Below are 21282 nucleotides of genomic sequence, written 5' to 3'. Positions count from 1 at the left end.
CCAACACCTCTTTCAGCCGTTCACCAGATTACATATAATTACATTTAATATAAAAATAACAGCAAAGATCTGGTTTGAGCTACAGCCCACATTTCATCATTTTTAAGCCTTTTAACAATAGACGGCCAAGGTATCTGAAAATATTCTCAGACAATGGCTGGTAATATTTCTCATTATAGGCAATATACGGACAACTATGATTGATATTGAGATCTTATTGTCTCACTGTCAGAGCAGCTAGGCTGACAAAAACAGGCTACTCTGTACAGACTAAAAGTGTGTCATAATTCATTCTCATATTGTCTCTGCTACTGAGCCGCCATTCTCAGTGTGCATTACGGAGTGCTACAGATATGAGTCATGAGTTAGCATTTTAGCTCTTCCAGTTCCTTTGTCTTGAGCCCAGTGTATTTTTTAATAGGTTTCCGGTTAGATGCCTGAAATAAGTTCCGGGGTTAACACAAGCTGAAGATATTTTATCATTTTATTCCATTTACACTTCAAAAATCATGTTGTGAATCATTTGTAGAAATCATCTTGCTGAGCATGATGTGTAAATACAAATGTTTTTTTGGCCATAGAGCTCATTTTCTGCAAAAATCCAATGAAAAATCCCTTTTATTTTTTAAACCATCACTTTGTGGAACTACAAACAAAATTTCTTTTTTTTGTCTTTTTAGCTCTTTTAACGACGAGGCCAGATACCAGCAGAGGTCACTGGGTCCTATTCAGCAGTCCACTATTTTGGTTGTGGATCCAACTAAAGGCAATATCCTGAAGGCTTCAGGCAGAGACATGTACGTTATAGTGTGTTTCAGTTTTCTTTATTATGACCGTGGGTGCTGAGCATGAACAGAGACAACCATGTATCTCTTAGACTGACTGAAAAGTGTCTCCATATCTGTGGTGTTGCAGGTTTTATTTGCCTCATGGAATAACAACAGACAAGAAGAATAATTACTGGGTGACTGATGTGGCTCTTCATCAGGTAAGCTGCAGGAAGTATTGTAGACCAGCTGAGTATGTTTAACAAATAGCTTGAGGCAACCAGTCCTTTATCATTACCATTGACTTCTATCAATTACTATGAGCTGAAATGTACAGCTCTCCTGAAACTTTTAACTCATACAAGTAACCATCAAATTACAAAAACAAAAGATGTTTACAGTGTTGCATAGTATGTACAGCAAATCAGTTACATCATGTGATGTGTTTTTCTGATCCAGACATTTTGGAGTTTTTTTTTTTTTTTTAAACCTGTCCTGTTCGGCAGCTTAGGCATGCAGTATGAGAGGTCTGGATGCCTTGAGGTGCCATAACAGATTTGCTCTGCAAAGGAGGAGTCTGACATACTTCTTCCTGTTGCAGTCCGCACTGAGATTTATTGGCAAGGCTACCGGACAGCACAACGTTAGAGTGGATAGGGAGAGAGAAAAGAGAGAGGTTGGGGGACACAGAGGGGAGGGGAAGACACAAGAGACAACAAAAGGTGGAGGTTTTTAGCAGGAGCCAAATTCTCAGCAGTTCTCTTCTTCCCCAAAACAAAGTGACTTGCTGATCTAAACTGGTAAAACAAAAAGAACAGAAAATAGGACTTTCACGTTACAAACCAGTGTGACTTTGATGCTGCTCATCACAGTTGGGCATCAAAACATGAATGTCCCTGTCTGTCACCAGTGTTCGGTTTGCCTGTTATGGGCTACAGTAGAAACACAGTGGTGCAGCATGGCAATCTCTATAAACAAGGACCCGCTCCCTATTTAGACATAAACGCCTCATTCTAAGGTAACAAAAAACACAACCATTCTTTTTTTCAGCTGATTATAGACTAAAGAAAACATACTTATTATATTATATTACAGTGTTTCCTCTAGGATTTTTTTCAGCAGCGGGGGCAGGCTCTCCGGGGAGCCGTGGCGGCGTAAACAAATGACGCTTTTTAAAGGCTGAATGTAAAAATAAAAAATAATAACAAAAATTCAACAATAAAATAATAAAAACAATAAATAATAATTTCTTGATGGGGCTGTAATCAGTGGCAAAGTTTGCACCCAGGCTCAGAACAATGGATTTTTCTTGGTTTTTTGTAGAACAGCTCTAAGGCTCTGTTGTACGGAAATTCCCCAAGAGGTGGCCCGTTGATGCTCAGCAGCATACATGCTGCAAGGTGATCCCCCTGCAGCCTGTTTCTCAAGTCAGGCTTCACCTACAAATAGAAACAATAATTTTTTTTTAATTTATATATTTTTTTCAACCCATTTAGGGTCCCAGCCTGATAGCCTGTGTTTCCCTTTATGTTTTTCTCCTCTACTCTCATCTCTCTCTCCTGCACCATCACTTTGCTCTCCTGCTCCTTCACTTAGCACTCCCCCTCCTGTACTCTGCTCTCCTTCACTTTGTTGCACTGCTCCTCCCTGTCTGTTACTTGTCTTATACGATTACATAAAACATTAACGTTAGATAATTTACACTCACGTCACATTTGATTACAAGTGTGAACATAATTTTTTACCTAACCATCATAATTTGAGTCAGTAAAAAGGCTAATGATACCTGACTAGCGCCATCCTCATCAGGTGTCTTTCTCTTCTTTGAAAAATATCTGAACAAGCTCATCTGAAAATGCAGTCAGCAGTTACATCATGGCGTGTATATCGCTTAATGCTATCAATTAGTTTACTCACGTTAGCGACACTGAGTTGAGTTGGCACCGGGCCCAATTAACTTAAGCTACGTAACCTTAGCTGGCCATCAATATTTTGCGAATGTTTATTTAACTAATAAAATCTATTATAAGCTTTCTTAAGCTAATAAGTCTACCTTTTCTCCGGTAAGTTGCACGCTATTTTCAAGCCGACACTCCTCTGACTCTCCGACCTGATGCCTGGATGCGAGTAGCTAATTAACGTCGGCACCAGTTAGTTGTGTTGGGGGGTGGGAGAGTAGATACGGAGCAAGATAGTTATCTGCCTCAGCACTCGCGACACCCAACGCAGTGCAGGACTGTGCTGTGATGCGGCGGTGGTGTATTTGCAATTTAAAAAAAAAAAAAAACAACAACCAAAAAAAACCCCGACATTTGAAGGAGCGGCGGGTGTAAATGAGTGTAGAGGAAACACTGTATTATATTCCATATTTGACAATATATCCCCCTAAATCTCATATACTGAACCTTAAAATCGGTTCCTGTTTTACACCAAGAAAATCAAAGGTAATGCCAGGTGTCCATGTCATGATATTAGGATGAAAACTGTGGTCCAAATGTGACATTTAGAAATACATTTCTTTGGCATTTTGATAATAGTGAGCTGATCATCTACACATTATTTACACTAGTTTGTTATAAAAGGTCATCTGTACACAGCAGGTCTGATGCTGATGTATTCAGAACAGACTGAGATTCAGTACACAGATTAAATCTGTGAAGACATGATAAAGCAGGACCTGTGAGGACTCTCCGTTCTGTTCCCTCATCAGGTGTTGAAGGTGAGCAGTGACGGCAGAGACCGGGTGCTGCTGGCGCTGGGAGAAGCTTTCACACCAGGAAGTGACAGCAGCCACTTCTGCCAGCCCACTGATGTGGCTGTGGACCCTGAGAGTGGGAACGTCTTTGTGTCTGACGGCTACTGCAACGCCAGGATACTGAAGTTCTCTGCTGATGGAGAATACCTGTCCGAGTGGGGCGCAGGTAGGAATCTGAATCTGTACATACACACACACTCTGGGATGTTTTTAAGCAAGTCTTGTGAGACAATGGAGTTGTTTGTTTTTATCATACAACCCTTCACAATTTCACATCTATACTGGACGCCCTGAGAGGCAAAGTGGATTTTTATTTATTTATTTATTTTTGCCGGTATTTTTGACAATGTTTATTTCCTTTGTTTGGGACGTTATCTCATAGGAAAGGGCCATCCACTCACAAATTCAACTGGGCCGTATTTTAAAACTAGGAAATGTCAATGGACCAAACATTTTTAGTTGCGTGAAGAGAGTAGCTTTCAGACAACCACAAAGTGTGGAAGTGAGTCTTTTGCACATGGATTGTGATTTACTTAGCTATCTGTCTGTGTCAGCAATGTAGTCCGAGTATTCAGAACCTTACTTTAAGCTTTTGGTAATGATGAACATTAACAAATGCAAAGTGAAGTAGTTGTAGAAGTAGAATTATTAATAATTGTTAGAAAGGACAATCTGATTTCCATAACTACTGTTCTCTTCAGAGAGAAACTTCATTAATAATGTGTAAATCCAGTAGATCTACATGTGACAGACACCAGTAGACACAACCTGCACATATTCAGCTGTCTTGTCTTATTGTCCTGCCTGAAGGCTCTTCGGACAGGAGGAGGCGTGTACCGTTCCGGATCCCCCACAGCCTGGTGTTCCTCCCTGACAGACAGGAAGTGTGTGTGGCTGACAGGGAGAGGGGACGGATCCAGTGCTTCATAGCCGAAACTGGAGAGTTTGTCAAGGAAATAAAGAAAGAGGAGTTCGGAGGGGAGGTGTTTGCCATCACCTACAGCCCTGCAGGAGGTGAGTGCTGACTGAGCTGAGTAGAGACATTGATTTCAGGCCCTCCCCTTGGCATTCACTTTGTTATCCTTTTGCCCAGTTATAATGCCAAACTGAAGTCAGAGAACTGTGTAAATATAATGTTTGATTTTTTTCATTATTTTCCTTGTCAATCCAACTTCAGTTCCTTATGATAAATGAAAGGGGATTTAATTGACTTTTATGGTTAGGACTACATGGTGTGTGAAAAGTATAATGTATGATGTCCTCTAGTGTCTGACGGAGAAAATAACCCTTATGATGTCAGAATGACTTCATCAGGTTTATCTGGACATGGACACAAACAGACAGCCTTTGTTACAAACTGGAGATGTAAGACAGGAAGAGAGCAATGTTGGAGCCAGTGTTGCTGGAGCTTGACACATGCCAAAGGCTAAAAGTCCAGATAATTATGGTTTACACTGCAACAGTTCTTGCATGAAACATTAAACGTTTGTCGCAGCATTTTGGGCGCCTGAAAACAAAAACTTTTTAAATTGGGTTCCAAAGTGTAATTTTTCAGAAATGCCACTCCTTCTGTTGCCGTGTAAACTGGCAATGCGTGGTTCCTGTGAGAACAGTGACGTCATGGCTGCACTTCATGCATGTCCATTACTTTTCAGAAAAATAGCCATGTGCAAGTAGGAGGGCAACAATAACAATAATGGCAGACTGCCTAGCTGTGTTTGTGCTGCTGACTCTACTGAGGTTATTAACGGTGTCACTTCTCGTGTGTGCGTTCGCCATCGTCTTCTTGTTTGTTTATACTCACCACTACCTTAATCGGCAGGCAGGCAGTGTTCTTCTATGGTGTGTCATTACAAAGTTACACCACCAGCTACTGGCCTGGCATGCATACTACAGCGTTTTTGTTTTTTTTTTGCAGATCTGTGTGCATAATGTTATCATATGAACACAAATTTTTTTGAAAAACGCAGGAGGAAAGGAAAGACTATTCCGTCTTTAGTAGGGCTGTACACATGTAAACATGGTCTAAGTTAAATATGCTAGAGTATGTCTTAAATAAATGTTTTTAATGCAAGAAATACCTTGCAATTGTGTTAAGTGCCTTGCATTTATTTTTGTGTGTGTGTGTGTGTGTGTGTGTGTGTGTGTGTGTTTGTTTGTGTGTGCGCATGAAGATGGCTTGATCTTTGCAGTGAACGGGGAATCTCCATATCACCCAACTCCACTCAGAGGTTTTGTAATCGATTATTCTACGGCGGATATTTTGGATACCTTTAACCCAGAGAAAACGGTAATCACATCCACACACACACACACACACACACACACACACACACACACACACACGTAGACACTCTCTCACCCGTTGTGTATGATGAAAGACTTATGCTCCAGTGCTCTTCATCATTTTTGCAGATGGATGAGATGCACCAAAGGTCCTCAGCTTGAATTGAAACTGGGATGATGCAGTTATGTTGTGTCCTTCTTAGACCACATGGCCACCACAATATCCCAGCTGATCCATTATTCTTATCAGCAAGGGCTAGGGCAATTTATCGATGTAATCAAGGTCATTGATTATAGAAATATGTTGATTTGCAAAACGTACTTCGGCGTTCTTCAGTATCCTGGAGCACAAACAGACAACACCGTAAACCGTCCTGATTACTTTTTGTTTCCAACCAGGCAATATCTATAAGAAATATCTACACATAGACCTTGTTACTTTTAGTATTCACTGAAACTTTATGCACCACCGCTAACAACACACTGTGTGTCTTCTAATGTTGTTATTCACTTGTTTTATATTCTATGTTTATTTAAACAGCCATGCGCAAGTGAGAAAACGGCCTTTACTCACATTACAGACTGTTGTTACAATCTGTGTCTGTCTGTAAATAGTTTAATTTATTTTCCTGACCAACACTGATGCAAAAATTCATTTGCCAGTGATTACCTTTACTGCATGTTACTTTAGTAATTAAATAAATTTGTGTCATAACTGTTTTAAGTTATCCACAAAAGATAACCCACTAATTTTCAAGTTGAGGGAAAGGGCTTCTATAAAGCGATTAAATTAATGTATGTGTAACAGCAAAGCTTTGAAGTTTGAGGTCCAGTATTTTTCTGATCAGGCCTATTTTAATAATAATAATTATTGTGAATATCGTCATCATCGATGTGGAGATTAGACAAATTTTAAAATATACAGCTTTTTTCATTGGTTTTTTTTTAGGAAGGATGATTGAATAAAATGATTTTAAAATTAACGAAAATCTTTTTGATGTTTATATTTGGGTAAATTAATTTTTACATTTGATATGATTTGATTTATTTCTAAAAAGTAAAACAGAAAATAGAGAAATTATTATACAAACAAGTAAACAGACAAAAAAGAGCTATGTTTACAAAGAAAACCGTAAAAGAAAAGAAATGGTTAAACACACAATGCCTTGGTTTACATACAAAAAGGAGTGAGAAGGTACAATCAAGTAATAAAAAATAATCTTTAGAATAATTAATAAATGAGTCATTTGACCAATTTTTAAAAATATTTGTTCGCTAAATCAACAAAAAATATATTTGATATACAGCCAGAGTCATAAAGGTTAAGCAAATAATTTACATCACTATATATGACCTCATGTATACTACGTTGTACTTAATCTCTGATGAAGGTGTGTTGGCAGTTCTCCTGAGCATACTAACAGTCTGTCTCAGGCCTGTGAGCTCTGTGTGTCAGTGATGAAGATATTCTAACAAGACAGATGATCTTTTCTTTTGGTCAGTCTGCTCACAAAGCCGTTATGGCTCAAATCGTGTCCTGTGATCTGTTCGCCTGTCTGCTCCTCCTCACCCCACTGATGCAGGTGTTCTATTTCTAGCTGTACTGCTCCAGTTTATCCTCCTTGTTGTTGATATGAGTCATGCAGGTCTTACATATCATCTCCAATAGTCTGAAAGGTTCAAATAGAACAAGAGTAACAGACAGGACAAAGGCCCTGTCAGTTTGAGATGACAGTCAGAGTTCATTGTCACTCGGAATCTTAATGACAAGATTAGACGATTAGTGGGTGTCAAGGTTTTTAAGTATTAGATCGCTTTCATCACTCAGGTCACACTCTTGTTCTGTTGGCTGAGAAGCAGATAAGACTTTGGAAGTGTTTGCCGAGTATGTTTGCTCAAGGTGGTGCAGTTTCTGATATCGGAGACATTCAAAACAGAAAAGTAATCCAAGTAAATCCAAATATTTCTGCACCGTCTGAGTTAGAAACTCCTTATGCAGACAGAGGTGAAATTAAGCTGAGATGATGTTTGGGAGTTTACCTCTAGTCTGGACTTATGCTAAGTTCATGTGATGTTTTCATGAGCTTTGAGATTGTAAAGTGAGAACAACATAAAAGCTGCAAAGATGGGTTGCATTTTAATGCTAAAGCATTTAAACAAGAGGTTGATGGCTGTTTCCATTTTATGTGTATTTTATATATATAAAAACTTATCATGACATAAGTCCAGATTAGCTAAATATTTATGTACTTAATATATTTAATGTATTATGTATTGAATTTTTAAATATTTTTGTACTTAATCTAGGCCACTCTAGATAGATAGCAGTCAACATTAATACCATTTTACATGTGATCAAAAATTTATATTTAATACGTGAATTGATAAAAAAGTTTCTTACCATTGACCAAACATTGGCTTTTGCCCGCCATGTTTATGCATTTATGACGTCAAGTCGGCAACTGGTATAAAAAAAACGTTGTCATCAATGTTAGTATACTCGCCTGTGCAACTACTAAAAGTAAATGATAGCTACTTGGAACTAAATAACCAAATATATAATTGTTTACCATCAATTCTATTTTCATGCTTTTGGGAATTTCTGCTTCCCTGAAATGTCACACAAACATCACAACTCGCGTATCATTATAATTTCCCAATTTCCCTTTCATAATCACAACTTTAGAGGGCCATTCATGTGGTTGTAACTGTAAATATGGTAATACATTATTTCTGAGGAACACAGGAAGGCAGCATTAATGCCTACCAGATATGCACTGGACCCAGTCCACTATGATTTTGGGATGGTGATGAATCATTTTTGTGGCTTGAACTCTCTCACTGAGCAGCATTTTCCTTCATCTGCAGGAGTTTAAAATGCCTCACGACATTGTTGAAACCAGGGACGGCAGCATCTTCGTTGGGGACGTAGGCACTAAATCAGTCTTCAAGTTCTCCACTGAGAGTAAGTTCAGCTTCATTAAGACAGTCACGAGTCAAATCTCTGTCGTGTCCTCTTGTGCAGACTTCATCTTAACATGAATGGGTTAAATGAAGTTCACATTCTCTACTGTACATATTAATTTATTCTCATCCAAGAGATTATTTAGACATTCCATGAGAATGTCCAAATCATTTTGTTAATCAAGTCCTTTTTGTGGTGGCTTTGCAGATAAACTTTCTAGTTGTAATCTAGCTACCCCTAAATCTGGCTTTTTTTCAATTTTTCAGAGTTGCACCGCTCTGTCAAGAAAGCTGGAATAGAGGTTCAAGAACTTGAAGGTGAGTATTGTTAAAAGTTTTGGTTGTTGCATGTTATTATTATTGTTTTATAGTTTGTATATTCATCAGGATATTGAAAGTTCTTGCTGCTGATGATCTTTGCTGACATTACTAGGTAACACACAAACACAAACACACACACACACACACACACACACACACACACACACACACACACACATGTGACACACGACACCTGCAAGAATTGTGTCCTGTGTAAGCCCTAAGATCAGAGGCTTATTCCTGTTTGACTTCCACAAAGCCCACATTTCTGCAAACCACAGATGCATTACATTTGTATTTTATTTTATTTGTGTATTTCAACAATTTCATGACCAAGGATATCTATGTGTCTGATCAAGGTGGTTTTATTCAGTTTGGTTTTAACCCAATGTCATTTTAACCCCAGCACACCTATCTGCCGCTGTATTTTTAATTCCATGTCTGGTAGCAAATCTTTTCATGGTGCCTCTTTAACTGTTTTTCATTCAAATTTTAACACAGAGGAGCTGGTCTTCTTTTTAACCAAACCTGTCAGACTGTCCTGGACTCTGTTGCTCCTTATAAATTAAAAAAAACCTCTACTGCTACACCCCAACCATGGTTAAATTAATCCACTCAAAAATTAAAGAGAGAATGTAGGAAAACTGAGAGAAAATGAAAAAAGACAGGTTTAACTGTATTTGATGATATTTGAAAAGATTCAAGAAAAAAATATCAAAAGACAGTTAAAGATGTTAGAGCCTCATTTTTATCTAACTTAATTTTACCAAATCAACCCAACCCCAGAATTTTATTTAAAGTAATTAAAACAGTCACCTCCCACCATTTTATCGATACCTCTCCAGAAATATATGAGAAGTTTTTACAATTTTTCAATAGCAGGGTTATGGATATAAGGCAACAAATCAACCGCCCAGACCATAGTTCACATGCCAGTAGGGTTTTTATTAATTTTAGCAATTTCAGCAATTTTAGACCAGTTCCTTTGTCCTTTTAATCCAAAATAATTTCCCAAATTAAAGCTGCAAGCAACGATGAAAGGGCCCTCGCACCCCAACATATATCAGGGTACTGGTGGGACTACAGCTAAAGCAGCTCTTCATTTCTGTGAAAGTTGGATAATGCATGCAGAGAGTTCGGACCTTGGAGTGAGCTATTACACATGGTTTAGTACTTTCAGCGGCCACAAGGTGGCAGTGGAGGGGACTGCAATTCCATGTCATCTTAGTGTACATAATTTGCCGACCAAACCATGTAAATGTCATGTAAATTCAATGATAATTGTCCCTCAATGCTTACTTCCTGTTGCCAATTGGTGGTGCTATTGCGACTAGTGAACATTGTCATACAGATGTGTTCAGGGTGGGACCCTTATCAAACCTATGACGTTTCAGGCAGATGGGACAATGTACACCAAAGTTAAGACAATTTCCTGTTTTATGGCGAAACATCAAAATCCAGTGCTGCGCCATGGGAAAACTGTAAAAGTTTTGGGCGGACCTTTGATAAACTTTCATCACAATGGGGTTGAGATTGGACCCACTAAATTTGAAGTCTGAAATCAGATTAAACCTGTTGGACAAGTTTGCAAAAGTATGAGATATCATACATGCAGATGAAATGTAGTGAGAGGGCTGCCTCTTTGAGATGTTCTAGGGGGCGCTACTGAGGCATGTTAGCACACTGACAGAAAATTAGCTTATAGACCTGCTCAGGGCTGGACTGTTGTCCACCATGTCACGTTTGGAGGACATTCCAGCATGTATTGTAAAGTTATAATATTTTCCCCCTCTATGGCAAACATCGGCATTCGAGGCTAAGCCACATACAAATGGTAAAAGTTTTGCATACAGTCTGCCTGTATGATAACTTTCAATTGTGAAGATCATACAGGCAGACTTTCAAGTGGATTTGATTTATTGTGTAGGACAAGTTCATAAAAGTATAAAAGAACAATTTCCTGTGGCCACTAGGTGGCGCTTTTATGACTAGTGAATATTGTCATACAGAAGTGTTTAGGGTGGGACCCTTATCGAACCTATGAAGTTTCACGCAGATCGGACAATGAACACCAAAGTTACAACAATTTCCTGTTATATGATGAAACATTAAAATTGTACGCCGTGCCACGGCAGAGCCGTAAAAGTTTTGCATGGATCTTTTATTACTTTTCATAACCAAAGGGTTAAAAGTGGACACACCAAATTTGAAGTCATTCGGATAAATTCTGTAGGACGAGTTTGCAGAAGTACGAGGCCTAAAATCATAAAATGAGCATAAAATTCAAAATTGCCGACTGTCTTTTAGGTTTGTGGGTGGGTCCAAGAGGCTTGTGCATCTGGGCATGATACACGAGTGTACAGAATTCTGTAATTGTAGGTGAAACTGGCTGTGGGGGCTACACGTTAGGGGGCCCTGTGGAGCCATTTTGCCATTCCCGTTTCTGAAAAAAAAATTTTTTTAAATGAAGATTTGCCTTTTATTCACAAAGGAAAAAAGAAATCATGCAGTGAATTTGATAAGTAACGACACTCCAGTTCTCTCAGTCTGGACGCACCTGCTGTGGCTGATTCTGTGTGGACAGAGCAATTGAAACCTCATTAATCACAACATTTCTCTGTGTGCAGAAATGGAAGCGTTTGTCCAGACAAAGGTGAGGCCAGAGCACAACATGTCAAAGGCAGCGGCCATCCAGGAGAAGCAAACTGTGGCTGTACAGCCTCAACCTCAACAAGAGACAGAGGAGGAGAAGAAGAAGATGGCAGCGACGCCAAACAGAGGCCAGGGCGTGCTCCCAGCCGTCATCACCACCCTGCTGCTCGTCCCTCTGCTGCTTGTCCTCTCTGTGGGAGTCTTCATCTGCTGGAGGAAAAACAGTGCGTGTGACAATAATAGGGACTGTGAATAAAAAGGAACAGAAGGTTTCGATATTGAAATTAGATAGAAAGCCACACAGCTTCTTTTGACAAGGTTTAAGGGTTTCAAGTCAATATTAATAGAATAATCACAGGCCCATATGTCAGTCAATAGGGGTATTGATCACTGTAGTGATTCCTCCTGGTCCCTTCCTAAAGTGGTTTTAATGACAGAGATGGAGAGCGATCCACAGTTCTTGGTCTATACAAAACAGCATTCTAAAGGCCTGCAGTTATTATTTATTGTGAAATTGTAAAAGACTCAAAACAGTTTTTTTCTAAAAAAAAAAAAAAGAAAAAAGAATCAAATGTTGAAAGCGCCACACTCTGCTCTGTATGCTCTGTTGTCTTTTGTTCTTTTAATATTTGGTCAGCAGCATTCAGCTAAATCTAATTGAATGTTGTTTGTTTGCAGACCGATGTGAGGTGAAAAGTGACCCCAGCTCTGTGGGAGGAATCCTGGGAAAAATAAGAGGTAAATAATGAATGAAACTAGAACAAACTAGAACATTTCCTGAGATATTTTTTTTTTGCCAGATTCTTGGTGTGCAATTCACATCCCAATGCTATTATTATTATATATTAAAGGCCCCAACACTGTGTGTGTGTGTGTGTGTGTGTGTGTGTGTGTGTGTGTGTGTGTGTGTGTGTGTGAGAGCGAGAGAGAGAGAGAGAGAGACAATTGTCATGCACATGCTCAACACGTGTGTGCGGTGGCACTGGTTGCTATGGTGATCAAGGCAAAGTGATGGACTGGAGGGGGGAGGGGCAGACTATAGATACAAAAACATTAGATTCAGAATTACATCATAACTCTTGGGGAAAGTATCCACCATCTTACCTGAGTGTTGTTTACGATCGCCACCTCTGGGGAGGAGCTGTGGTTATCAGCTGTGCAGCAGCTAATTCCGCTACCTGAACGAGCAAAGACACCAGTGAGGCGGCCAGTACTTCCAACACAATGAGGTCAAGGAGCTCCAGCAACTCTTGTAGTATAAAAGACAACTTTATTGGACCGACGTGTTTCAGCTTCTGGCCTTCATGATGGTCATCATGAAACACATTGCAGACATCCCTTAAATAGGTAGGTATGAAATAAAAAAAATTAAGAAAAAAAAAGCAAGTGCTTTTTTATCTTTAATTGTTTTTTATTTCATACCTACATCCATCATCTCTAACTTGTTTGAAACGTGTCAGCCTCATTTTGGATTACAGGTATTGTGAACAGCATTCTGTGATGTCACAGGACAGAGATCATGACGGAGGAGACTTTGACTGTTTTTTTTTTTTTTTTCCATATTGACCCTGATTTTACATACTATCAATACAAATATTCAAATGAGATTCCACTATTGTATGGCCACTTTAAATACTGGATGAAAAAACCTTTTTGTAATCTATCTTCATATTTGTCAGGACTGTTATAATAATAATAATAATAAACTTTATTACAGACTCAATGGTCCAGATAAGAGCAAGACAATACATACAAAAGATATAGAAGACACATAGAAGTACCATACACAACATATTCACAATGCAATAAGATCACTTAATAAAAAAAAAAAAAAAATACCCAATACAATATGTACAGATCACTTAAAAAACAATTAAAAAAGTCAATGACCACAGAGGAGATTACTATACCAATGCTTCCATATCCTGGACATATAGCGTGTAGTGCTCAATTTGATGCTTGTCAAAGCCATGATTATACAGTTCTCTGAGTTGTTCAGCCGACCTATAAATTTATACATCAAATTATTGCAGTGTATTAAGACCTGCAGACACGAACATCTCGCTGGCGCTACACCAAGTTAGTGACATGTTGTTTTCCCTTTGGCCAGGGAAAGCAGTGGGCAGTCTGAACCTGGGGAACTTCTTTGCGTCCCACAAGGGTTATAGTCGTCAGGGCTTCGACCAGCTGAGCACTGAAGGCAGCGACCAGGAGAGGAACGACGAGGACAGCAGCGACTCAGAGAATGAGGAGTACTCGGCTCTGCCGCCTCCTCAGTCCTCCTCGTAGACTCTCTGGGTACAGACACCAACCTTCTGCTTCTTCTGCCAATCCAAGATGTATGTTATTCATCATGTGTGTAACTGTTGTGTTAGCTGCCAATCTTATTGTTTATATATTTAAAAAAAAAAAATGCTGTATATAAAATTAATTTGGCATTATTCAGACACTTTATTTAATGTTTATTTAATTTAGCTGTGGTCTTGATAGAGCCTTGGTGACAAAATTCACACATTTTACTTAGAAAGATTGTTTTCCCCAAATCAAACTTGCATTTAGTGAAATTATTAGCACAGTTTGAAACACCTGGTGTCAGATTCAGCCTTAAAACAAGACCAAATCTGCCAATAAGCTGCATAACTTTTATTCATCCAGATTCCCCTGTTTTGGGGATTTTATAAATGTGATCAGAAATGTGAAAAAATCCACTGAAATTCTTATAATAACCTGTTTTGTTAGGAAACCGGTGAAACTAATCAAAGCCCATTTGCTGGATTTTTTTCTTGAACTAGAAGGAAAATGAACCAAACTTCACTGAATGACTTTTTCAGAAGGGGAATTTCTATGACTGAAATGGGGTCAAGTATTTCACATTTCTTATATTATTTATTTGCACTCAAAGCAAGCTGTTTGAAAAGCTTCAGGGGTACGTTTTCATGGTGGCACTGTGACCAGCACAAGCAGCACTGCGACAGAATTTTCACAAGAATTTAAACCTAAAAAAAAATTCAAAATCACATTGAGAAACTTGGCAAGACCTGTCCCACAAACTACAAAAAAATGCTACAAGGTGGCAAAGAAATGATGTGAAAATTAGCAATTGGGGATTATTAGATAAATATTATCAAAAAAGTGGGGAAAATGTCCAAAACTGTAACTATAAGGCTCTTAGTTATATATTTAAAATTATGTTACAGAAAATTACTCTTTTAAGCACTATCTTAAGGCAGTTTCCTTTTTCTTAAATTTTCTCGTATTTTTGTACTAATGCCTTGCATTTTTTTTCGCCATTTCTTAAGTCATCTCTTTGCATAATTTCAAAAGATTGGTCTTTTGTTGAGCTGTTGCTGTCAGACTGTAATTGGCTCTGTTGGATCTGTTTCAGCGATGAGAGCAGTGCTGTGATTGGCTGCATTTAGTAATCCCCACACCGTCTCATCTTTATTTCACTTCACTCGGACCTTTAGCACTTTGTGCTGCTGAACTAAAGTAGCAGGTGACCACAGTATGTGGTCCCAAGACATACCTCCTCTTTGTGCTGGTCACTGTGCTTGCATTGAAACAGGGCCCTCAGAAAGAATCAGAAACCTTCTGTTGGCTCTTTATTTTACTGTTCAGTGTTTTGGTTCTGCTGAGTCTAAACTGGACATAAATACAGTGTTCATTTCATGAAATTTTAATGTTTGAGTAAGAATTTATTTCGAGGATTAATTATGGAAAAATGTATCCTTATTTTCAAAATGAAAAGTTTAACCGCACTGATATTCTCTAGATGGTTTACTTTTACTGAAAAAGTGCATCCTTCCTTACTTAAATCTCTTCCATGTAGTAAAGCTACACACAAAGCATTATTATTTCAACATGATTGTTGGGTCCATGTTTCAGTTCACATTTCATTTTGTGCCTTTTTTACTTGTCTGTATTTTGCCTTTCTTCAGCACCTGCCATTACAACATGTTCCATGAGATGAAACAGCTGCTGCTAGTAGAGCTTGTACTATATATTGATTTCTCTTCCATACAAGTGAACGGAAAATGGATATTATTACATATATATGTATATGTATATTTATGCCTGTATGTGTGTGTGTGCATGTGTGTGTGTATGATGCCAATCAAACAAGTCTCAAGTCTCAAGCACTGTAACTGTTACTCACTCACCTCAGACAATGTCAAGAATACAGCAAGAAATAGCTGCTATGTCCATCTTCCATAACTTAAAGGAACCACATCTCTCTGTAAGTTTTGAGCTCCTTACTTACAAATTTATAGTTGATATGTTTGCTGACCATTTTGAAAAGCATGCTGCACTCTTAAACTGACTTGAGTTGTGTAATCCAGTGCAGTAAACATTATTGTTGTCGGGGGGTTGTTGAGGGTTTCCCACACATTCATTTATTTTGGCAACCCACCATGATGGAAACATTTGCCATGTATTGATCTTATATTTTAGAGCGAACTCTGGACACAGATACTTAACCATTATTGCTCTGGGTCTAAAAGTTTGCTTTCACTCTGCAGCAGCTGGTCCACTCACCGATCCATCTGATCTAACCAGACTGACAGATCAGTTATCCACTTTGTGACTTGCATACTGCTGGAATAAAGAACTTATGACGAGCTCCCCGCATCAAAAAGTCTAAATTTAGAGAGGGGACACCAACCAACCGTCCAAACCCAGAGATATTCACCAACTATCATAGATGACAGACAAACTAGCGAGATATTCAGAATCTAGGAGCTGGAAACACTTTGTGATGTTTTTGCTTGATGCAGTTGCTGCTTAATATAAATGATTAATGGACTTTAGAAATGTTTGAGATGAATATTCCTATTCAACCAAACTGAAAATCACTTAATAGAAATCAATTGTGCTACACTGTAAAAATAACCTACTTGTTTTAACTTGAATATGTTAGTATCTGGGCAGCCTTAAAATTTAAATGGACTGAATTTGATCACAAGTTGAGGTAATTTTCGTATCTTTTAAATTCAGTCAACTTAGAAATTTAAGTCAGCCTGCACACAAACTTTTTCAAATCAAAACAAATAGTTCACAGTCTATGTAAAACCATAGCTGAAAGGAAAAAACAAACAAACAAAAATTAGAATTTCTAAAAAACAGCAGCATATTTAGCGAAATGGTCAGCAATGATTTAAAGTATACAACCTGTAGCAAACGGGCTAAAACATGCAAAGAAGTGTGTGTGGTTCCTTAAATGTTTGTCTTCATTAGAGCTGCATGTCTGCGCTTTAATGGATCTGTTTCAGCAGTGTCATGTTGTGTTTCTTGTGGACCATTGTGCACATTGTGCCAATACAATGTTACAAACTGCAATTGTTTATAACAACTAAGTACATTGCTTGAGATTTAACTTGAAGTTAAAAATTATGAATTGATCACATTTGATTTGATCAATTGCTAATTTGTAGGAATGAATGGAAAACTGAGAATATAGCAAACATGTTCAATCAAACCTACAGCACAAATCCAAGTTGTTCAGTGAAATCTGAATCAAGCACGAGTCACCCGTAATAATAATAATAATGCAACAATTAGTGTCCATCAATAAAATCCAGTTTACAGCAAACAGACTAAGAGGAAATACAAAGATGTGATGAAGTGGATGTTGTTTGTCCATCCAGAATACTCCGTTTCATTCTGTATTCTCAGGTTTCATTTCATTTGCTCCATCTTTCATTCCATATTTTTAAATTCCATCCTGTATTCTCAGACCCTCATCAGATATTTCTGGTTGTATCAGTTTGCCACACACTTTGAATGAATGATTCCCTTAATGGCATGCCATAGAAATTGCATTTCTGATGTTGCGGTCACATGTGGGCTATCTGATTTATTTTGACACACTGGTTTTGCTGCAAGAGTACTATTTTCAGTAATTATGTTATTTGTGTAATAAAGTATCTGCAAAGCATCACTGTGTTTTCTGGAGTTTATGGGATCAGACCAGTGAGGCAGCTGCTTGGATGAATAATTAAATCATCACTAATGACTCTCCTCTTTCATTCTTCACATGAATATTTCTGTCTGTCACTTGTCACCTGAACAACCAAGTGCAGCACTCTTCCAGGAGAGACTGACAGTATGTTCATGTCTTAAGAATAAGTTCCCTGAGGGGCCGTGTCCACCAAGATATCCCCCCCAGCTCATAGTATAGTATGTCTTGAAATTTAAAAAAAAAAACAAAACTCTCTAACTTAACCCTTAACCCTTTGAAACCTGTGAAACTGAGCAAAAAATGGCAAAAAAAACCCCCAAGGAATTAGATTGGATGGTATCTTAGAAGCCATCCCAGCTAATTGCCAGATTTTTTTGATCATGTTTTTTATTTTTTGCTTTTATTTATTTAATTTTATTTTTATGCAGTTGCAGGTCGTTTAGTGCAAAGAGGCTCATTATGTTTTCTCCTTGTTTTTCAAAGGAAACATGGCTTTTAATTATCCATCAAATTCCAGCCAGTTCTATTTTTTCATGGCATAACACTCCGCTGCTACTCCAAGTCTAACCCTGAACTCTGAGTTGATTTACTCCAAGAAAGGAAACTATTCGATTCCAGAATAACTGATCTGAATAAATTCAATCTGAGTATGTTCACCCTGAGTTCAGCACATGCACAACCTCAATAAAAAGCCATCATTAATGGAGCCGCGATACCTCAATTCACCATGGCAACTGCTGAGAAATAGAAATTAAGCTACTTCACCCCACTGGAACTAAAGGTCCTCATGATGCCTATGGCAAATATGAGCCCATATTTAGAAAGAAAAGTAATACCGCTGCAGCAGCTAAGGAGAGAAAAGCAGTATGGGAGAAAATTGCTGCCAGAGAGCAGGTTATGTTCACAGAGTCAGTTACCATGGTGATTGACTCAAAGTTTGATTTAACTCTCTTTCCCTCATCTCAGGGTTAACATACTCAGAGTTTTCACATAATCTGCTTTCTGGACCCCCCACCCCACCCCAGGAGGAGTTGTGACTGTAGCATTGTTTGGACTGCAGGTACTGGCAATGGATAGGATTTGAACCCACGTTCTGGGCCATTGACCCCTATTTGCCACAGATGATCCCTCCATGCCACCAGCACCATCAACATGAGGGTTTGTTCTCTGGGCACATTAATGTTTTTATTTGGCTGTTGGACTTTAAAACTTCTTCAGGTACTGGCAACGGACGGGGATTCAAATCAAATCAACAATTCTTTGGGACTGAGCCTTGGCAATGTATTGAGACGGTTAATTAATTAAGTAACCAACCTTTTCATTTGGCTTTTGGAATTTATAGATATCTCACGTACTGGCAACAGAGAGGGACTATATATGTGTGTCGTAAAAATGCAAAGAAGTCGTAGAAAAGTGTCATAAAAATGAGAAGCAACAAAGTCACTGTATAGTTCATTATGAAATAAGAAAAAATGTAATTGTATAGTATGTCTTAACAATACCAAAAATAATTAAAAAAATAAAAAAATAAAAAAAAAATCCTAGTATAGTATGTTATAGAATCAGAATAAGATTGGATATTATGGCTTTAAAAATGTAAAAAGAAAATCATAGTGTATGTTATAAAATAAGTTAACAATGTCATTGTATAGCATGTCTTGAAATTGTAAAAATACAAGTCATAGTATAGAGTGTTATAAAATCAGAAAATAAGCCATTGAATAGGATGTCATAAAAATGCAAAAAAGTCATAACATAGCATGTTATAAAATCTGAAAAAAATCTCATTGTATATATATTGTATGTCTTAACAATGCAAAAACAAGGCGTAGTATAATATACCGTTCAAAAAAATAATAGTAATGTCATAGTTTCCATAAAAATGTCAAACTATAGAATGTTGTCCAAAAACTCATAAAAAGGTCATAGTAGGGTATGTCATTGAAAAAATTCATGCAGGTGCGATAGTATACTATGTCGTCAAAAACTCATTAAAACAATATGTTTCAGTATGTTGTACAAAATCTCATAATGAGATCATGCAAAATCATAATCATCAAAATCCTTGTAATACTATAGTGTGTTGTTTGAAAAATCATAAAAACAGGTTATATAATGTGTGGTTGAAAATTCATAAACAATTTATAGTATATTATGTCAGGCCAAAACTCATAGAACACAGAATATACAAATACAGAAGACAAACATTAGAATATGGGTAGAAGTTTAAAAAAATTATAAAAATATGTTTTGTTGATCATAAAATTATGAAAACATCATAGTACAGTATGTCATTCAAAATCTTAAAAATGATCGTAGTATAGCATGTTGTTCAAAAAGTCAATAAAACTTCACAATGAAATATGTTGGACAAAAAAAAATCACAAAAACATTAGTATAGTATGTCGTTCAAAACATAAAAAGTGTCATAGAACAGCATGTTATTGTAAATCCTTTGAAAATGTCTTAATATAGCATGTTGTTGAAAAAAAACAGTATAGTATGTCATTGAAAAAATCAAACAAACGTCAAAGTATAGTATGTTGTTCAAAAAATCAGGATAATGTCAGTATGGTTCATAGTTGAAAAGTTCATTAAAACATCATACTACCATATATTGTTGAAATAATCATAAAAACATTGCAGTATACTATGTTGGAAATATTATGAAAACATTGCAGTATAGTATGTAATTCAAAAATTCAACATGACAACATGCTATAGTATGACTTTTTTAATCACATTTTCGATGACATACCTTGGCATAAATTTGTGTCATATTTTGGACGACATACTATAGTATGACGTTCTTGTCATATTTTGGATGACTTTTTGATATGACTTTTTGTCATATTTTATACTGCATACAAAAGTATGACTTTTTTGTCATATTTTGGATGAGATATTATAGTTAACTTTTTTGTCATGTTTTGGATGACATATTATATTATGATCTTTTGGTCATATTTTGCACAACATACTATATCAAGGTATAGTGTTTAGTTGAAAATTTTATTAAAACATCATAGTATAAGTCTAAGTATAGTATGCTGTTGAAAAAAATATAGAAACATCATATTTTAGTATGATATTTAAAAAAAATATATAAACATATAAAATATATAGAAATCATAGTGTTGTTTGTCAGGCTAAAAATAATTAAAACATCATCGTATAGTATGTAGTTCAAAATATCATACAAATGTCTTAGTATTGTCTGTCGTTTAAAAATTCCTAAAAACGTCATAAGTACAGTATGTTGTTCAAAAAACAATCAAAACATCCCTCTACAGTATGTACTATGAAAATGTTGTAGTCTACTATGTTATTCAAAAAATTGTAAAATTGTCATAGTTTAGTTCCTTGGGCCAAAAGTTGTAAAAACATCATAGTATAGTATGTCATCCATAAAATCACAAAAATGTAATTGTGTTGTTTATAAATTCATTCAAATAATAGTATAGTATTAGTATTGTATATCTTTAAAAAAAAGTCATGAAAATGTTATAATACGAAATGTTTTAAAATTTAGTATAGTTCAGGTCAAATCTGTTGCTTTTGGTTCCAGTTTACTCCAA

General features: G+C 37.1%; 1 protein-coding gene across 2 annotated transcripts in view; it reads left to right on the top strand.

The window, feature by feature from the left end:
- The window catches only part of pam (peptidylglycine alpha-amidating monooxygenase), a 50896-nt gene extending 33216 nt beyond the window's left edge, over window positions 1-17680 (top strand). For both annotated transcript variants that reach the window (XM_042509937.1, XM_042509936.1), the window contains 10 exons: window positions 681-797; window positions 916-988; window positions 3478-3688; window positions 4333-4536; window positions 5697-5812; window positions 8677-8773; window positions 9040-9090; window positions 11721-11969; window positions 12424-12483; window positions 13856-17680. In XM_042509937.1, the coding sequence (XP_042365871.1) occupies window positions 681-797; window positions 916-988; window positions 3478-3688; window positions 4333-4536; window positions 5697-5812; window positions 8677-8773; window positions 9040-9090; window positions 11721-11969; window positions 12424-12483; window positions 13856-14034 (1357 nt within the window). In that variant the 3' untranslated portion in view covers window positions 14035-17680. The remainder of the gene's footprint in view (window positions 1-680; window positions 798-915; window positions 989-3477; window positions 3689-4332; window positions 4537-5696; window positions 5813-8676; window positions 8774-9039; window positions 9091-11720; window positions 11970-12423; window positions 12484-13855) is intronic.
- The last annotated feature ends 3602 nt before the right edge of the window (window positions 17681-21282 follow it).

Source organism: Plectropomus leopardus, chromosome 20, assembly GCF_008729295.1.
Source record: "Plectropomus leopardus isolate mb chromosome 20, YSFRI_Pleo_2.0, whole genome shotgun sequence".
NCBI classification, from domain to species: Eukaryota; Metazoa; Chordata; class Actinopteri; order Perciformes; family Serranidae; genus Plectropomus; species Plectropomus leopardus.
The sequence above is the reverse complement of the archived record's forward strand: the minus strand, read 5'-3'. Positions and strand labels throughout refer to the sequence as shown.